This window comes from Varanus komodoensis, unplaced genomic scaffold, assembly GCF_004798865.1.
Source record: "Varanus komodoensis strain SLA01 unplaced genomic scaffold, ASM479886v1 scaffold36, whole genome shotgun sequence".
NCBI lineage: Eukaryota > Metazoa > Chordata > Lepidosauria > Squamata > Varanidae > Varanus > Varanus komodoensis.
Window position 1 is genome coordinate 1,479,194 of NW_025335873.1, and position 18,183 is coordinate 1,497,376.

Genomic DNA, 18,183 nt, shown 5'->3' on the forward strand with positions numbered 1-18,183 from the left:
CATGATTGCTACGGATATGACCCTGCACATCTTTAGACAGAAAGTTCACACGTTGAGAATTATGGGACTTTTAGCACCCCGAACCTAAGGAGAAGCAGTTTAATTTTTCAGAGTGGGGGAAGGAATTGCATGAATATTGGGAAAGGGAACCCCAGAAAGGCCATGGCCCTGGGTTAAGAACTAGCTAGCTAGCCAGAAATAGTGGGGAGAAAAGGCACACCATTTGTAAGCTTCTTCAGTGGAGCGATAGTCATCTAAAGTAAATTTGGGGCATGGAGCACAAAGTCTGGGGTCCAAGATTACCTGGCAACTGATAGCCGCCAGGAGGCAGGATATGTGGGTTTAGGCAGGAAAGACCCCTTCTGCCTTGAACCTCAACAGTTTTATTGAGAGATCACTCAGGACCCCTGCAGTTACTTACAACAGTTACTATTGGATATGCTGTGGTTCTCACTGCCAACTACAAGCTTCCAGAACATGCACAGAGTGTTTTATAGATTCTGAGTCACGTGGGCCCAGCAGCTGGGCAGTGGATGAGGAAATAAGGTGAACACAGGCAGAAGAAGGTGAGGGGTCCGCAGAGGGGGCTCAATGCAATGGCATTTGATTGCAGGATATGAACATAAGTGATCAAGGGGATTATTGTAAATGCAAATGAGGGTGATTGCAATGCTGTTGACCTGGCAGCCTTAGCAGCTCTTACTGATGAATGGAAATAGCCAGGGCAGCTATGAGTTCCCACTTCTTAAAGTAACAGCAGATGCTAAACCGTAACCTGGCCTTGGAACTCTGGTGCTTTCTGAGGAAGGGGTGCAGGTATTTTTCTAACACAAAGGCACATATGAGCAACCTTTTCATGCCAGGATGTATCTGAATTTTCCCAACACTGCCCCACTGATTTCTTTTGTTCTGCTGGGTTTAGGTTCTACCAAGGGGGAGGGGTTGTGAAGCATTTCTCAAGATGAGGGGGTGCTACTTCTGAAAGCAGTTAGCCAAGGGAATTAAAGATGAGTGACAAATTCATTTGGCAGGTTGAGTGCATTAAAATGCAAGGCATGGAAAAAATAGGAACTTGTGAAGCCTTTGGGATATTCAAATTTAATGAAATCAAGGAGTGATTAAAAAATATTACTTTGGCTGCAATCTGATGCATATTTACCTGAGGATACATTCCAATGAACACAGCGGGGCTTATTTCTGACTAGATAGGCATAGTGTTATTTGATTAATTGATGAAATTGGGTGGATGATTGCTTGCCATTTTACTAATGAATTCCCCCCACCAGCTTAACTAGGTGTTATTTACTCAAGGATGCAGCTCAGCTAGTTTAAACTAGACCCATCCTGCAATTAATTAGAGTTTGCTGGCAGAAATTCAGGGGCTTGCCATGCAAGCCTTTTTATTAGTATCGCATGGTATGATCCCTGCATTTTGAATGATTGTTAGAGGCACGGGCCAGGCAGTCTTCTGGCCACACTTGCTCATGGGCTGCTTTTTTGGAGGTGTGGGGATGGTTCCAGGTTTGAAGCGGTGGAATTGCCTTTTGGAAGTGCCATCACCCCCTCCGGGATCCGTGTGCCCGTGGAAGCTGCAGGTGGGGCGGACAATTACGAATCACCCAAACGATGGCATGCAGCAGCAAAATAGGACCAGAAAAAAGGATAACGGTTTGGCTGATGGGCGCTGATTGGAGCACTGGGTTTTTTAAAGGGTTCTCAGTAGCAGGTCAAGACTTCCAGGTGCCCCAGATGGGGAGCTACCCCTTAAATTTCCCATCATGCCAGGGCGTGAAGGAAATTGCACTCTGCACATGCTTGTGGCATCAGCCCTTTCTTCTGCACGACCAGGCATCTGCAAACAAGCAAGCACTGAAGCGAGCTCTGTTGTGTTTCCAGATTGCCTCTCAGGTCCCTGGGAACAGATCCTTTTGCTTTGCCAAAATGCAAAGAAGCCCTGTAACATGGGCGAGGCTCTTCCACGCGGCCCCCGCCCAGCTCAGCCCAAGCCAAGGGTCTGAATCACCATTTGGAAGTCTCAAACCACCCATTCTTTAGTGACCTTCCTGCAGATGTTGGACATCTCAGCCGGGACAATGGAGGAGCTCCCCACCCAACCTGGCGCGCATGTTTGCACGGCTCTGGTGGCTGAGTCACCCTCTTCCCAGCTTATCTCTCGGGACAAGCTCTGGCCAGCGGCGCACCTAGGCGATGTCGGAGCCTGGATTTAGCAACCGCGCTGTGGAGCAGGGGTGGGGCACCTGAAATGGGTCAGCTGTGAAGCACAGCATTCGCCACCTCTCCTCCCCCTGCCCCGCCCCCATTTCATACCTTGTGGGCTTCTTGACGTGAGACTTTTGCTTCCAGGTCCTTTGTGGGCTCCAGGTCGGCTCCTTTACACATGTCTTTTTGCCGCCTTTCTATGTGTTCCGTTGCACAACCACTCGGTGGCACTGTGGGATCGCAGACTGTGTAAATGTGCACGCCTTTTATCCAAAGCTTTCCAAATACTAGGAGGCTTCCCTGGCTCTTAAAGAAGCTGAGGATACTGCGGCGAAGCACCTGCAGACAGCAGTTGCTGGGGAGCATGGGTGGGAGGGTGTTGTTGTACTCTAGTTCTGCAGTGGGATTCTGTTCTGTGGGAACCAAAGCCTGGCCCAGATAAGGCCTGGGCCTAGGCCAGCCAGATCATCCTTCGCTCTTCATGCTGCGGCGCCGGCCACCTGCTTGCCCGCCTACGGCAGGAAGACCACTGGCCTCCGTACTCGGCATGTGCCACTCTGCAGATTCACAGGGGTTTCTCATTTCCCAGAATGCCCTGGACTAATTCTGCAGTGACCCAGATCAGCGGCTCCCCGTACCCTAAGATGCATCCGTGCAGGAGATGTCTCCGGACACCCTCCTCTGGGCAGGGCCTGCTGGAATGGACTCGAACCCAAGGAGCGGGGGAACATGGTGCTGGGTGTGAGTGTGTCCCTCCCAGTCTCTGCTCCCCCAAGAAACAGGGCCCTCCCCACGGCATGTGCAACGTGCAGCCCTCCCGCACTCTTGAGCTACTAACTCCCAATCCCTCCATGTTGGCTAAGCATCATGGGAGTTGTAGGCAAACATCAGAACTAAAAATCCGGTGGGGATCCATCGTCTACCTGTCAGAGCTGAGAAGACAAAGAGCCGGGTGTGTTTGTGGCCGTCACAGGAGTGGTTTGACCTTGGCTTCTTGGTAAGCCAGGAGAGCTGTGACCAATTTGTGTACAAATTCCAGAGGGTTAGTAATTTCCTGGGGGAGGCCAAGCTGTATCAGCTAGACTAGAATCTGCTTTCCTCCCATTTGTTTGGTTTTGCAACACTGTTTGGCTCTTTGGAAAGCTGCCTTTGCAACTGGGGAACTGGTAGAACATCACACTTGCTTCCGTGAAGTGCTGCAACGAAAGGTTTATTGTGCATTTGCACATACTAGGGTGTTGGAAGCTTTAGAATGTTTTTCACACGCAGTGAAATTGCAGAGAGCTGATCATCCGGAAGTCTTGGATGCCCTTTCTCCAGCCCCCAAATCTTTGTGAGCACCCCAAATCATATGGTATGTGATGGATGAGGTGTGGAGAATTTCCTTCTCTGACCACCAGCTGAGAGAACACACTGGAGCAGTGTTACAGTCATGGACAATAGCTATGGGATACCCACAGCAGGTACATTGGAACTATGTTCATTCTGCTTTCCCCCTCTTCCATGTGTGATTTGAAGCTCTCAGAACACCTGCAAAAACAGTTTTATGTAGATACTATGTCAGGATTCGAAAACAATGTGCAGAAAACCACGGAATTTAGCTTCCTGAGAATCTCAGCTTTTTGCTTCAAGTTTCTAGCCCTCAAGGCTGCAAAGAAATTCTTGGAAAAGTGTTTGGACCATGTTTGGGCTAGCTTTCTCTCTCTTTTTTAACAGTGCAGAGTACGTTACTGTGCTCAAAGCTACTATCTGTACATAGCCAAATTGGTGTAATATCGCCATCGGCCAGTGTTTAAGACGTGGTCCCGTAACCTAGCATGACCACACCTCCCACAAGGGAAGGGCAAGACTTCAGCGTTGTGCGTGTGTCTCCAACTCTCTTGAGCTGCTGAGGGCGGCTCGCGGGAGCGCTGGAGGCCGGCTTACTTCCAGCTCGCGCAACTGCTGGGCAAGCTCTGGAGAATGGTTTCCAGGTTTCGCTTGTCACCCCGGATTTCTTCCAAGTCTCTCTCAAAGGCCTCGATGCGTTGCTGCTGGTCCTCAGCCTCCTTCTGCAGGGCGCTCAGCTTCTGCCCGAGGTTGCTAGACCCGGAAAGGTGCAGCTGCAAATGCTGCAGCTGGATTTGGCCGGCATCCAGTACAGCCTCCAGGGGAGCAGTGTAGTCCAGGTTGCCTGGGGGAACAAAGACTGCAGCTGAAATGGCCACCCCTTCACCCCAGTGCGAGTGTGTCTGTTGCACTGCTCACCGCACATTCCTGTGTCCCCCCTCCTCTCAAGGGCCAGCTTTCCCCTAGGAGCCTAAGCAGCATCCATGTGTCCAAGCGCTTCTCTGTATCTCCTGCCAGCTGCTGCACTGCCCTATGGAGCAGGGTTTTCCCAGTGGTGGCCCTTGCTTCCACAATGCACTCCCATATTGAGCTACGGTTGCCTGATGCTTTCATTATTCGATTCACCAGCAGTCTGTTAAGACAGTGATGTTTTACAGGGCTCTTGCAATTAAATCTTCCCACCCTGTTAACTCTTGCTTTTCCATCTTATATTTTACTGTGATTGTGGAATATTGTGCCCATTCCTTGTTTAGTAGTTGACTAAAATTGGGGAGAAACATAGAAACAGAGCAAGCCAGAAGGGGCCTCCCGGGCCATCTAGTCTGACCCCTGGCTCCAGCTGGCTCCGCTCACGACATGCCCACCATGTGCAAGTCCAGGCTGTCCTTGAACACCCGCACTGATGGGGCTCAACGACCTCCCGTGGAAGCTCATTCCACACGCTCGGGGTCCTGGCTGTCAGGAAGTGCTTCCTGGCATCCAAATGGAACCTTGGCTCCCTGAGCTTGGCTCTGTTGAAGTGCGTCCTGCTAGCAGTAGGCCCCCAGAAAGCTGGATGTTTCTCTAATATTAAACTCGGGTGTTAGGCTGGAAGAGGTTCCCCACCCCTTGAGGACCCTGCCACACAAAAAGTCGAGTATAATAATGTAAGTTATAATTGCAACTTGGCTGACATCGGCCAGGTGTGGACTGGTTGTCTTCACGCACCGCCACTCAACACTCAACGTACCCCTGGGATTCTTCCAAGGGATTCCAAGGATTCTTAAATTACGTTCCAAGGGATTCTTAAATTAAATGTTATGCTGGTGTACTTCATCTAGGGCACAAGCTTATGCTGTGCCTACCTTTACTGTGTGCAAGTCCGTTATAGTATTGATCCGTGTAGAAATCAATAAAATCTATTCCACTTCTTTGCTTGGTTAACTTCTGCCCGTGAAACTTCTCATAAAAAGGTAAGGACGCAGGGCCGGGCTTCGTTTCCTTTAGTCATGCAACATTTGGCAAGTCTCAGACTCTGGGTTAGGGGGTTGCAACAGGGAGAGGAAAGTTCATTCTTTGGTTCCTGGAACTTTTCCTTTCTTTCTAAAGAGAGAGGAGTTTAAAAAGTGAAGGCTTCCCTCTTGTGGTCGTGAGTGGAAATGCTGAAAATCCAGCAATGCATTTGGTGTGTTCATGTTGGAGCCTGCCAAGCTTATTGTCCAAAGTCAGCATGCAGCTAACTTCTGTCTTTCCCTCCTTAACATTTTTGTTTTGGGCAGTGAAGAAAAGAACGCCAGGTGACATGGTTGCGGAACATAAAAGGGCTGAAGGTGAAAGGTGATCTCAGAGCAATTGCACCGGCAAAGCTGTTTGCAGAAAACAGTGCCATTGCAGAATACTTTTGCAAAGTTTTTCTTTTAAAACGAGTGCGACGCAGCTCTCGGGGGGGCGGGGGGGTTGGGAAATCCCTTGCAGAGGGTGCTAACCTTATTTTCCTCCATAATTTTCTTGTTCAAACCAGGCCGTTGCCTCCCTGGGATATAAATATAATAATGTGTGTGATTTTCTTTATCTGCAGCATTGTTATACCCGCACTGTTCCTCACCCAGTGAACAGTGTAAGAGTAAAAACAAGCAACAGTAAAGACAATGCATTAGAAGCGCCTCATGCCTGCAGCTCCCTGGGCTGGGGACCTGCTCTTCGCGCGGCGCGGCCCGTGGAAACAGCGGGCTGCGGAAGGCACCCCATGCCGCAGCTCACCCAGGCTGGCGAGTAGCTCGTTCAGGCCCGCAATCTCGGCCTGCAGGGAGCTCCGGGTCTCTTGGAGGCTCTTGTTCAGATGATGCATGTCCAGCGAAACCTTCAGGGAAGACGGTGGGTGCATTAGTTGTGTCAAACTCTGGTTTAGGCAACAGGGGGCCTTCCCGATAATGTGACTGCGGTGCCCATAGCCCCCGTTTATGGGCCCTGCTGACTGGGGAGCATGGAAGTTGTGGTCCAGAGCATATCGAGGGCACCAAGTTGTCAAGCTCTGGTCTCAAAGTCACCAGCAAGGACACCGCTCCGGCAGTGGACTCCCATCGGGAGCTGAATTCTACCACCGAGTTCCAAAAAAGTGTTCAGAACACTGGACAGCTCCTTTGAAGTTCAGACCACATGCTGGAGTGGTTACACCATCCCACTGGCTATGGAGCTACTAGCCTCCAGTGGGAAAGTATGCCTGGCTTGGACTTCCCAGCAGACACATCCGGCTGGCCCCAGAGGAAAGCAAGAGTTCTAGGTGCTGATCCAGCTGTGCTCTTGTGTTTCCAGACTGAGCAGGGATTGGAAAGCAGACACCATCTCAGCAGAGCATCTTCCATGCCAAGGAGACTCTATCACTAAACCTTAGCCTTCCAGCAAGAAGTAAAACAAGGTGCTAGTCCTCATGGCTCTGAATAAAAGGCTGATATAATGAGGAGGACTAGAAGCTGCCTTGCCTGACGTCAGACCTGGATTCATCCAACCCAGTATTGTAGACCCAGGGTAGCAGTAACAGCTCTGCAAAATTTTGGGTTTTTATAGCCTTACATAAAGGTCTGCTGGGAATCAACCCTGGCACCCAACTAGGATTCTTCCATGGAGCCAAAGCCCATCTCCAGTTCCCAAATATGCCCCACACTTGCCACAGCATAAAACAAACAATAGTTCAGTGGAGGAAGTGGGGACAGATTCCCAAACAGACCCACATTGGCCCTGGATGATGGACCAGGGACGGAACTGACCACTCCGGTCTTTGCAAACTTGCTGCTGAGTTCTTGGGCCTCTTGCTCTCGCCTGGAGGTTTCTGCCAAAGTCAGAGCCACCTGAGTCTGAAGTTTCCTTGCACGTGTCTTCTCCCGCTTGGTATCCCGCAGCATATCCTCAGCTGCCTGCAGGGCAGAAGGAAAAAGCACGGGGAGGAGATTGGGCAACGCCCCCCCCCCCGCAGTGCCTTGGAAAAGAATCCCAGCAGAAAGGTTTGTCTGAAGGGCCTGAGCAGAGCTTTGAACCCCCCCCGAATGTGCTCCCCCTGCAGGTGGGGGATGGCTCTACACCCCTCTTGGCAAATAAAGTGTCATGATGACACAGCGCCCACCTCCCAGACCCTGGACTTTGCAGGGCTCGAAGCAATGGCGAGGCCATCGCCGCAGCCTCTCAGTGCGCCAGGTGTCTGCCCATCGTACCTTTGCACCTTCCCGGGCCACTGACTCTCCGTGTGCAGCAGTTTTCTGGGCCTTGGCGGCGACCGAGACAGAGCTGCCCAGTACCCTCCGTGCGAGCCTGACCTTCCTCTGGGCGTCCGGCAGGGTTCTGCCCTGCACAACAGCCATTTTCCGGGTCAAGGAGGACTGGCCCTTGGGGTGAGTCGCCAGCCTCTTCATCCCTGTTAACGAGGGACGGAAAGACAGAACTGGCTGAGCCTCCCGGGGGGAAGGTGACGGCCGCAGCCCATGCTCTGCCTCCTACCGCTTGCTCCGCAGGTTTTCGGTGCGGGGGTGTGGAACCGGTCTGAGAGGGCCAAGTTGCCTTCCTGACAAGCTCTCGGGGGCAGCGTCCCAAGGCCGGGCAGGGCTGCAGGCCAAAGGGCAGGCCCAGGAATACCAGCCTAGCTCATTTTAGGGCCCTGCTTGGCTGTAGCTAATCCCCGGAAGAAGTTCCAGGAGCGGGGGTGGAGGGGGCAGTGTGAAGAAGCCGGGATCCCTCCAAACCATTGGATGTTGGAGCAAAGAGCCAGGGGCCAGTGGCAGGGGTAGGTTCTGAAGAGAACATGGAAAAAAACGCAGGTTTCCATGTGCTAACAGAGGTATGCCCCAAAGGCTGTGTGTCTGGACAGGAACCTGTTTTTAAAGACTCCCCTATTTGCAAAAAGGGACACACAGACAGGGAGAAGGCGCTGTTTGATTTTAGGGGGGAAGCCCCATGTAAAGAGAGTCAAGGGGGCAGCAAGAAATGATGCTCCGGGGGGGGGGGGGGGAGTCAGTGGATCCCCGGAGATTTGGGTGTGATGGAGATCCACAGGGTCCCTGGACCTTCATTTCAGCAAGCACCCCTTGGCAGCAGGGTGGTGGAAGGGACTGCCCCCCAGAGATTCGGTCTGAGGCTCCGGCCCTTGTGAGCCATCCCCTGTGCATCCTCGGTGGGCCATGGCCCTCTGGGAAATGCTCAGGGGCAGACCCATAGCCCAGGTCTGACGTTTTAGGATCTGTTATAGGATAGGTATTGTATACTCCCCTGCTGCAAGATCCCCCAAATCCTAGCTGTTGATTAAACAAGGTTCTAGTCCTCATTAGTGCAACACAAAAACCACCACCTGCCCCCCAGTGTGAAACCATTGCTAGCTTCTGTTAAAATAAGGGCTTGAGTGTAATTTCCACTGGCCTGGATGATTCTTGTGCAGGGTGACAATGATGTGTAACTCTTCACTGCAAAACCACCCCTATCTTCCATACACAGATTTATGTAGAAAAGAGCCCATGCAAACCTATGAATTTTGAACTAAACACATCAGTGCAACAGACCACTGTCCGAAACTGTGAACAGGAAAGAACACAACACATGTCGAATCTACAACTTTCACTTGCAATTTTTAGAATATGTTTTAAGAGCTTGGATAGTGCTGAGTAGAAGCAGGGAAAATCAACTGAGAGAAATACTTCAGCCAAGCACTTCATGCCATAGCCCTCCAAATGTGGCTGGGGATGATGTGGCTTGTAGTGCGGCAGATCTGGAGGGCTCTGGCTGGCTTTAGGCATCCTACAAGTTACCATTCCAGTTGCTCAGCAAAGACTTTGCTTCGGAGACTGCTGCTTCCCCCTTAGAGAGTGATGACACGGCCAACTTGTGGGCATCGCTGGTTCTCTGCCAAAGCTGCGGAAAGCAAACAGGCAGGATTAAGGCCATGTGTCTGCGCATGCACGCGGGCTTAACTGGAATATAATCTGGCAGCTCGTGCATTTGCCTGCATTCCTTAAGGATGCATACCCAGCCCTACGCTGGCTTCTAGGATAACGTATGCTGTTATTGACTTAAAAAAAGGTTCTTAGCCCAGTGTTCTCTTAAATGACATTTTACGAATCAAGTGCATCAAGGGCAGAACGCAGTTCACGCTTACACAGAAGAAAAGGCCCACAACTGCCTGAGTTGGAACACCACTGGGATTTCTCGCAATGTAAATTTTCCTCCTCCAGAATGAGAGATGCCCTCATTCGCTAACACACTAGGGAGGGACGCATCTGTCAGCTTCAGCTGCTCTTGGTTTTTCGTTCTTTTTCCGTTTTAACACTGATTCATCCTGAACTTTGCAAGTTCTCGGCCTCACATTTGGTTTGTCCCGAGCCTGGAGGAAAAAGTCTGCATGAGAATTCATACGTGTTTGTGCGCACCGCCCTGTGAGAGGCCATGTTGGCATCCTATGCTCTCATTTTGGGTGAGCGGCTCTGAATCGAAGGCATTTTCCAGTGTGAGCAGGTATCGCGTGCTTTTTCCTTAACCTCCACGTGTTTGGGGTTGTTCTAAACCGCAGAGCTCCCCTGCAAGGTTTGGAGAACTCCAAATGCCTGGAGGTAAGGCAGCCTGGCTCACAGAGTGGTCTGGAAGGGTAAAAGCGGGAGATCCACATTTAATGCTAGCAGCTCCATCCCTGCCTTTCCTACCTGTTCCAGGTCTTGCATGCTTGCAAGCACTCCCTGTAGGCCAGCCCGGACAGCGAGCGATCTGTCGGAGAGCTCGAAGAACTGTCGCTGGACGAGCTGCTCCAGCTCCGAGGCAGCCTGGTTAAGATTTCCCCTTTGCTTCGCCAGGGGGCGCTGCAAGAGCAGAGATCATGGCAGCTGAATTGTATCCGCTCCATCCCCAGCACAGGTCCTTCACCACGGAGCACCACCCAGAGTTCCCATAAAGCTCGGGATAAAAGCGGCACCCGTCGCCCTCCTCCCCTGCCTGTTAGCAATCATCCAACCCAAGCAGAACAGCATCACTCCAACACCTTTCACCACTCTTCCTGCCACCAACACGCCAACCATACGCCTTTCCTGATCACCACAGGCGAGCAGGAATTGCAAGGAGGCGAGTACACAAGCTGGCCAACGCGGTACGGCCGTTCTGTGCTCTCTTGGCATTCGGTAGAGAAGTTCAGCTTCCACCACCTCCGCTCCTCAACACACGGGTGTTTGGCTTCACTCCTGTGGGCTAGCAATACAGAATGGGCCCTTGGGGACTTTTTTCAGGGATATTTCTACAGGGAGCATGAGAATGCAAACAGGTCCAGATGGTTCTTGGTAGTGGAAGCACATGGGATTTTCAGAAGTTCTTGGAACTCACCCCTGCCGACTTAGGTTCTCGGCCAAGTAGCTTTTCATCTGGTCTTGGCCGATTTGCTGTCTGAGAAAGGAGGATTTTGTGACTGGCTGTGCCCAGCATGGAAGCCCTTTTGTAAGAGCACCCACGGTTCTCTCTCAAAATCCAAAATGTGGCTACTGACACCACATTTTTGTGATGCCTGATGATTTTGCCATAAATCGCTATTCATTTTTGGGTGGATTGACTAAAGATGAAAACTTCAGGGGACAATAGAAATGCACAATAAAGGTTGCTCTGTATCAGCCCCCGAAGTTCTTTGGGGATTACATGCTCGGCTTTGAACCAAGCCTAAGGAGTGAGGCTTCATCATCGTTAGCAGCGCACCACATCCAAGGTGGAGAGCTCCGAGAGGCCTTTTGCTATGGCCTTGTTCATCTGACGGACGGAGTCGAAGGTCCGCTTGGCTTGGGCCAAGGCCTCTTCCATCTTAGTGCCCAGCTCCTCCTGTGCGCTCTGGATTTCCCGGTACCTGTAAAGGGAAGCAGGTCACGGACTCAGCAGAGAGGAGGAGAGAGATGGATCACCTTTGCCAGAAAAGGGGACTCAGGGAGGTTTCTCAGAAAAGCTCCCCAGCATTGCTGCTACTGGGAAGGGAAGTTCTAGAATTTACCTGTTGAGTAGGAAAGTGGGTGAAATTGGCAACAGATTCACATGAGTTTGGATTTCTGGGAACCCAGACGGGAGATCCCATATCCAACATGCCTTTTCGGTGCCATGGAGATTCTGATTCTGGTTTTTCCTCCCCACTTTTTGAGAAGTGAATTTGCATTAGCACATCTGTAGAAATGACTAACACTGCTATTGCATTAGCACGAGAATGGCTTGCTGGTAAAGAAAGTCCAGTTCCATCGCTCGGGGGTTGCTGGGACCAAAGATGTGTGGCAATCAGCCAAACAAACAGGACAGATCAGACAGGATCTGAGCATCTATACTCCCAAGTCCTGATTTCCTAATACTGAAAGCAAAAACTGTGCACACAACACTGTCTGTTCCCCATTTCTCTAAAATTTAAGACCCAGGACTGAGTGATCTTGTGGCGATCCCCTTGGGACTCGTGCGTGTGTCATTCTTTCTTTATTTATTTATTATTTATTTATTAAAACATTTCTCTTTACTTGAGAAGCACATGAGTTTCCCCCACACCCAATGTTTGCAGTACAACTGGCTGCAGCGTGCGGTTAACCCTCTTCTTCTGCGCATGGGTGGACTTGCATTTGAAATTCATCTAAATCATAGCACCCCATGCCTCCTGGGAAGACACGAAGCTCACTTCTGCAGTGGCTATTCTCCAAGTGGTCACTTAGGCCCCCGGGCTGTGGGGGCCTTGGCTTTGGCCCCAAGGCCTGGCCTTAGAGACACCGTTTTGTCTACGCACCACCAGAGGGGGCCGGCTCACTTTGCCCAGTGGCTGGGACAGCCCTGCAGGGTTTTCCATGCCCCCCAAGCTCACCTCACTTCCATCTGTCCCCTGAACGCCACTTCAGCACTGCCTTCCAGAATGTCTTGCAGGAGAAGGTAACTTGCGTTGGCCATGAGCAATGCCCTCTTGCCTGTATCCTCCACCGCAGCCGCAGCCCCCCAGTGGCTATGGGGAAACACCCCCCGCCACACACAACAGAGTTATTTCTGGAGGAGTCTCACCTCCCCCGATCAACATGCAGTGGGGGGGACAAGGGGCACCCCACGGGGATGGCACCGGCAAAGTGCCGGGACACATGTTCTCCTGCAACCCCCGTGAGTGAGAGGGAGCTTCCCAACCGAGGTCGGTCCAGCTCACTCTGCCCGATTCTCAAGCCCCCACATGGCGCTGGGTTGTTCCCAGGTCATCCTTGTGGGACCGGCCGATCCCGCTCTGAATGCAAAGGCACATACCTGAGGGCCAGCCCCCTGGCCTCCAGCGCCCGTCTGCTCCAGTTTGTCAGCTGGTATGAAATTTCGGGAGGAAGCTCCTGAAGGGAGGGAGGGGGAAGAAATCAAAAGCTGCTGGCTTAGGATGCTGTCTTCCGCCTCAGGGAATCCTGGCTCAAAGGGCCTGCAGGCAGTGTGATTAAGGTTTAGACATCCAAGGAAGCATGTTGGCGAAAGAGGATGGGATTGTAGGTGGACACGCCTGGATGTGACCAGGTTGTGCAACCTCAGATGGGTGCAGCAATGGGAAGCTGGCAACTAGCTGCTGGTTTTGGGAGAACTCTGAGTCTGCTATGATTTGCTTCAAAGCATCTTCTTGCTGTAGTAATAGTAGTAAGAACAATGATACCCTTTTGCAAGGAATCCAAGGCAGCTTGTAAGATACTCCTTCACTCTCCATTTTATCCACAAACAACCACCCTGTGAGGTAAGCCACCTGAGAGTCTGTGGCTGGCCCAGCTTCACCCAGCAAGCATCTTGGCTTGGCAGTGGGGGCTAGAACCCAGACCTCACAGCCCCCGGCCCAGCACTCTAACCACTCTACCACACTATCCACTATCTCATCCCGTTGTTGCTGTCCTACTTCAGCACAGGTGGACAAGTTGTCTACAGCTCCTGTAGGCTTACAGAGGCAGGGCTTCACTTTGCCCTCCCTGGTAGCCTTCCTCATCCTCCAGATGTTGCAAACTACAAGTCCCATCATTCTCAGCATTCAGTCCAAGGGCTAAAGTTAATTTTGGTGCAGTTCCTGGAGACTGCATTCTGCTGAAGGCAGAAAAATGGGCTCCAAATGGCGCTACTGCATTTCCACTTAAATAAATCTGGCCAACCACTTGGAAGCCACCAAGCAGCAGATGGGCTGGGCCAGGAAGGGGGAACCCAGGCAGGCTGACCTCAGCTCAGGGGCCTTGTGGGGTCCTCCCCTCCGCTCTAGAAGGTGGAGAAATCACATGTTTTAAATCATTCTTATTCGCCCATTATTTCAATGTGTAATTGGCTCTAATTGTGCTTTTATTGTGAATTGCTGGATGCTGTGCCATTTTTATCTGTGCTTGTTGTAAGCCGTCCCGAGATGCTAGTAGTGGGACGGGCTGTAAAAGCCTTAAATAAAACAAACAAACGAACGCACAGCATTAAGAGAACTCGCAGTGTCTACTGGCCATTGCAGCTAAAGCAGAGCTGTGGAAGCAAGATGGGGCCTGCGTGACGCAGGACCTCCCTGCCATCGCACGCCGCCGCTCTAGCCACGAATTGTTGCGCCAGGAAGGCCCCCTCGGGTTGACTCAGAGGGAGATTTTCCTGTCCTCAGATCTAGTCCTTTGCCTCTGTCACCTGTCTCTGGGTGTGGGGACCGACATGGCGGAGGCTGCCACCACTTAGCTGCAGAGCCGCGAGACTGACGGGCACGGTACCATTGTGGCCAGCGTTTCGGCAGCCAGACGGATTTCTCGCTGCGTGGACTGCAGGGCAGACTGGATGTCCAAGAGGAGGGCGCAGACTTTTGTGGCCCCGTGGCCAGCACAGCCAAGCATTCCGCTAGTGCTCCTCAGCCGGCGCTGCGCATCATGGACTGACTGATCGAGCTCGCCGATCTTGCCCACGAAAGCCGCCTGGGCACCTGCAAGCCACAGAGGCATCCCTTGAGTTGCCTTCCTGGGGCCAGAGCAGAGTGAGGGCGGGACAGGGAAGGTGTGGCAGCCCTGGCAAGGCCCAGGTTTAGGGGCCCCGTGGGCGAGACCCCACGCTGCTTCTCTCCTGCTGCCTCACACTCCTGGGCTGTCTCCCAGTTTCTACCCCTCTCCCGAGCAAGAGGGAAGGGACACGAAGAAAGCTGTTCTATAATTAGACAAAATTGGGTGGGCAGATGGCCCCCTCCCCAGCCCTCCACATGCCAACAGGACAGCAAGAGGGTGGGGGTCACACCTAGGGTTATACAGACATCATAAAATCAGTTCCAGCTACGCTTTGCAAAAAGCTCGGGCGGGAGCTTTACTTTCCAGTACCCACTCATTGACACAACTGGATTTGCATTCACAAGCATTTGTGTGAATTCAGAATTGGGCAAATTCTTATTTCGGAGAAGGTGGAAATCTCCAAAAATATACCTTTTCACCGATGGGGGAAAATGCACATTTTTGCTCTAACTGGCTGGGTGAGATGAGATGGGACCCCTCCCTGCCCCCCAGCTCTCTACCTTTCTGCAGGTAGCTGTCTCCTCGCGATGCCTCCCCAAGGACGGCCTGCCCCTCCCAAGCCGCTGGCCTGCTGCGGCTGGGCTTCTGCAGCTGTGGCTCCATTTCGGCCAGCTTCACCGTCAGCCTGTCTGCCTGCAGGGCAAAGCACGAGGGGAAAGGTGTGACTTTACAGGGAGAGACATCCCTGAGCTTGGCTTCACAGCAAACAGGTAGCAGGGAGACAGGGTTGCTGAGCTCGGCTGCCAGCCTGCTTTGCTCAGACATGTTTGCTTTATTTATTTATTGAAATATCTATATGCTGCCTGTCTCTATGGCCTCTCGAGGCAGCCAAGTTCTCTGAATCTAGCTGAGATCCTCCTAGTAGCTGGAAGTGAAGCAGAGGGATGAAGCTAGTTCTCTCCGCCAGTAATGCAGTGTCCCCTTTCGGGACGGCTTGGTTTTCAACGGACAGGTAAGAGCTTCGCAAGAAGACGGTTTCTAATGGAGAAGAGACCTGCTAGGGCTGGTTTGTTATTATCGATCAACACGGCTGCCTCCCCTCCCCTTAGGTGTTTGCCTATGGGGACTTTCATGGTGAGCGCCTGCCCGCTTCCCCACTGCTCGCCAACAGAAGGAGAGACTGCCACAGAAGCAAGGGACTGCAGGGAAGCACCCTTGGTTTGACCGCGGTGTTTCTGATTCCTGTCATTTTCAGGCGGGGACCATGCTGGTCTTCACTTGGCTAGGGGTGAAAACTTTTGCATACTCAGGCCTGTTGTAGGGCAGTTTCTGTGTGTGAGGTATGCAGAGACGACTTTGATAATAAAAATGGATGACTGTCTGTCATCACCTTAGCTCCGAGACTATAAAACCTAGACACCTGAAACTTAGCTTGCCCATTAGGAACCCCCTTCCCCCTCCAGGGCTGTATTCTTTGGGATGATTTGGTTGTGATGCATTGATTACTTTAAGCGTGTCTCCTTTGAAGTTTACAGTCCCATCTTGAATCACTTGCGGTTTTCTACAACCAGCATGTGGCTTTGTGGACAACATTCCTCAGAGCCAGCTGGGGTGGCAGAAAGATGGTCCTGTACCAATGATGGTAGGGAGAGCTTGGTGGTGACCCCAAATGTTTGATTCCACCCCATGCGCGCGCACACACGCGCGCGCGTGCACAGCATCCTATCCAGGAACAGCAACACCCACAGCTGGGTCTTTTCCCATCAAACAGGCAACTGTGAAAAACTTTGTTGTTGCTGTTGTTCAAAGGAAGTTCAATGTGCTTCTTTTTTCCTTTCCGAAAGAAAAGAAATTGGAAAACTTTTCCCTGGTCTGATTCAAAGTGCTGGTATGAACATCCAAAGCCCTAAATGGCCTGGGTCAGAGTACCTGAAGGATCATATATCCCATATATATATTTCCCATATATACCTGCACAGAACCTAGGACTGTCCTCAGCAGTCTTTCTGCAGGAGCACCTGACAAGTGAAGCCAGGTGGTTGCCCACTGAGAAGAAGACATAGAAACAGAGCGAGTCAGAAGGGGTCTCCCGGGCCATCTAGTCTGACCCTCGGCTCCAGCCGGCTCCGCTCACAACATGCCCACTATGTGCATGTCTGGCCTATCCTTGAACACCCTCACCGATGGGGCCTCAACCGCCTCCCGTGGAAGCCCATTCCATACCCTGGGGGTCCCAACTGTCAGGAAGTGATTCCTGGCATCCAAATTGAACCTTGGCTCCCTGAGCTTTGCTCCATTGGAGCGCGTCCTGCCTTCCTCTGCAGGGGAGAACAAGTCTCTACCCATCTCCAAGTGACACCCCCTCACATACCTGCATGTCACCAACAGATCCCCTCTGAGTCTCCTCTTCTCCAGGCTGAAGAGACCCAGTTCCCTCGGCCTCGCCTCATACGGCATCCCCTGCAAACCGGCCACTGTCTTTGTGGCCCTGTTCTGCACTGACTCTGACCTGGCTATATCCTTCCTGCAATGAGGGGCCCAAAACTTTTTGGTTGTGGCCCCCTAACTACGAAGTGAAATTGCTTGCCACTTACATTGTGATCTTTTTCAACACCAGGTGAAGACCATCTTATTTGCCCAGGAAATGAGGTTCAGCCTGCAGAGCATTTCTGTGTCGCTGTAAAGTCTTACTGTGGTTTTTGCTTCTCTTCTCTACTGTGGTTTAAACCATTGACATTTTTGCGTGGCATTTTGGATTTCTAAATTGTTACGTCCAACCCAGAAGGCTCTGGCTATTGGGGTGTGCAAGAATGTAGCAAATGCGCATGGGGCTGCACCCGAAAAGGCCGGTCAGTAAACTGGCTGAGTGAACTAAGGGAGAAGAGGAGGGAAGCTTACCTCCTCCTTCACGAGGCTGTAACAGAGAGGACACTCCTGGCACTGTTTGCTCCCAGGGTCGTAGAAGTAGTTTGCTTCGCACTGATCGCACCTTTGACCCACAAAGCCCTTCTGACACACACAGGTGCCGTTCTCCCGGCACTGGAGGGAGAGAGAACCCGGCTGGGAGCAGTGACAAGCTAGCAGGATGAAAAGAGGAGACAGGTCTTGTTTGTTATGAGCATGTCGTGAGCGGAGCTGGCTGGAGCCGGGGGTCAGACTAGATGACCCGAGAGTCCCCCCGACTCGCTCTGTTTCACTGTTTCCATGTTGTTCAAGCGCCACCCGAACACGTCCTCCCAAGCCCCCCACCCGGTGCCTGGCGACTGGCAAAAGGGTGCAAATGAACAGCTGAAGCAGGTGAAGACGGCACGCTCGCTCGACCCCGAATGGCCACTGCGACTCTCAAGGGCTGTTTGCTATCGGTACAATCCTGTTCCAGGCAGTAACATACAATCCTGCAGGAGGTGTCCCGGGGGCCATCTAGCCGGGGGTGCTGAGCCACAGGAGGAAGAACAGCTAACACCTTCTGGGGCTCCCCAAACGCCACTCCCCCTTCTTCTGGCCTGTCCTGAGCAGAGCCAGCTGGAGTTGGGGTCAGACTAGATGGCCCAGGGGAACCCCTTCTGACTCACTCTGTTTCTATGTTTCTGACCACACCTTTTCTCTGAACTGCAGATCACTGGAGGGTTTCCCTGCTTTTGTGCAGTTCTCGCCCCTGTTCTGAAGGGCTAAACATCTAAGATTTAGTTACTCACCGAAGCGTGATGGCTTGGTCTCCCCCGCCTTGCCCTCA

General features: G+C 52.1%; 1 protein-coding gene across 1 annotated transcript in view; it reads right to left on the reverse strand.

Moving 5' to 3' along the window:
• Positions 1-4,142: 4,142 nt before the first annotated feature.
• The window catches only part of LAMC3 (laminin subunit gamma 3), a 52,034-nt gene continuing 37,993 nt past the window's right edge, over positions 4,143-18,183 (reverse strand). Inside the window, exons 16-26 of the mRNA XM_044439711.1 lie at positions 17,349-17,527; positions 15,011-15,143; positions 14,229-14,434; positions 12,781-12,857; positions 11,233-11,377; positions 10,203-10,355; positions 9,315-9,417; positions 7,734-7,933; positions 7,293-7,439; positions 6,289-6,388; positions 4,143-4,393 (exon numbers count right to left, since the gene is read on the reverse strand). Of these exons, the coding sequence (XP_044295646.1) occupies positions 4,143-4,393; positions 6,289-6,388; positions 7,293-7,439; positions 7,734-7,933; positions 9,315-9,417; positions 10,203-10,355; positions 11,233-11,377; positions 12,781-12,857; positions 14,229-14,434; positions 15,011-15,143; positions 17,349-17,527 (1,694 nt within the window). The remainder of the gene's footprint in view (positions 4,394-6,288; positions 6,389-7,292; positions 7,440-7,733; positions 7,934-9,314; positions 9,418-10,202; positions 10,356-11,232; positions 11,378-12,780; positions 12,858-14,228; positions 14,435-15,010; positions 15,144-17,348; positions 17,528-18,183) is intronic.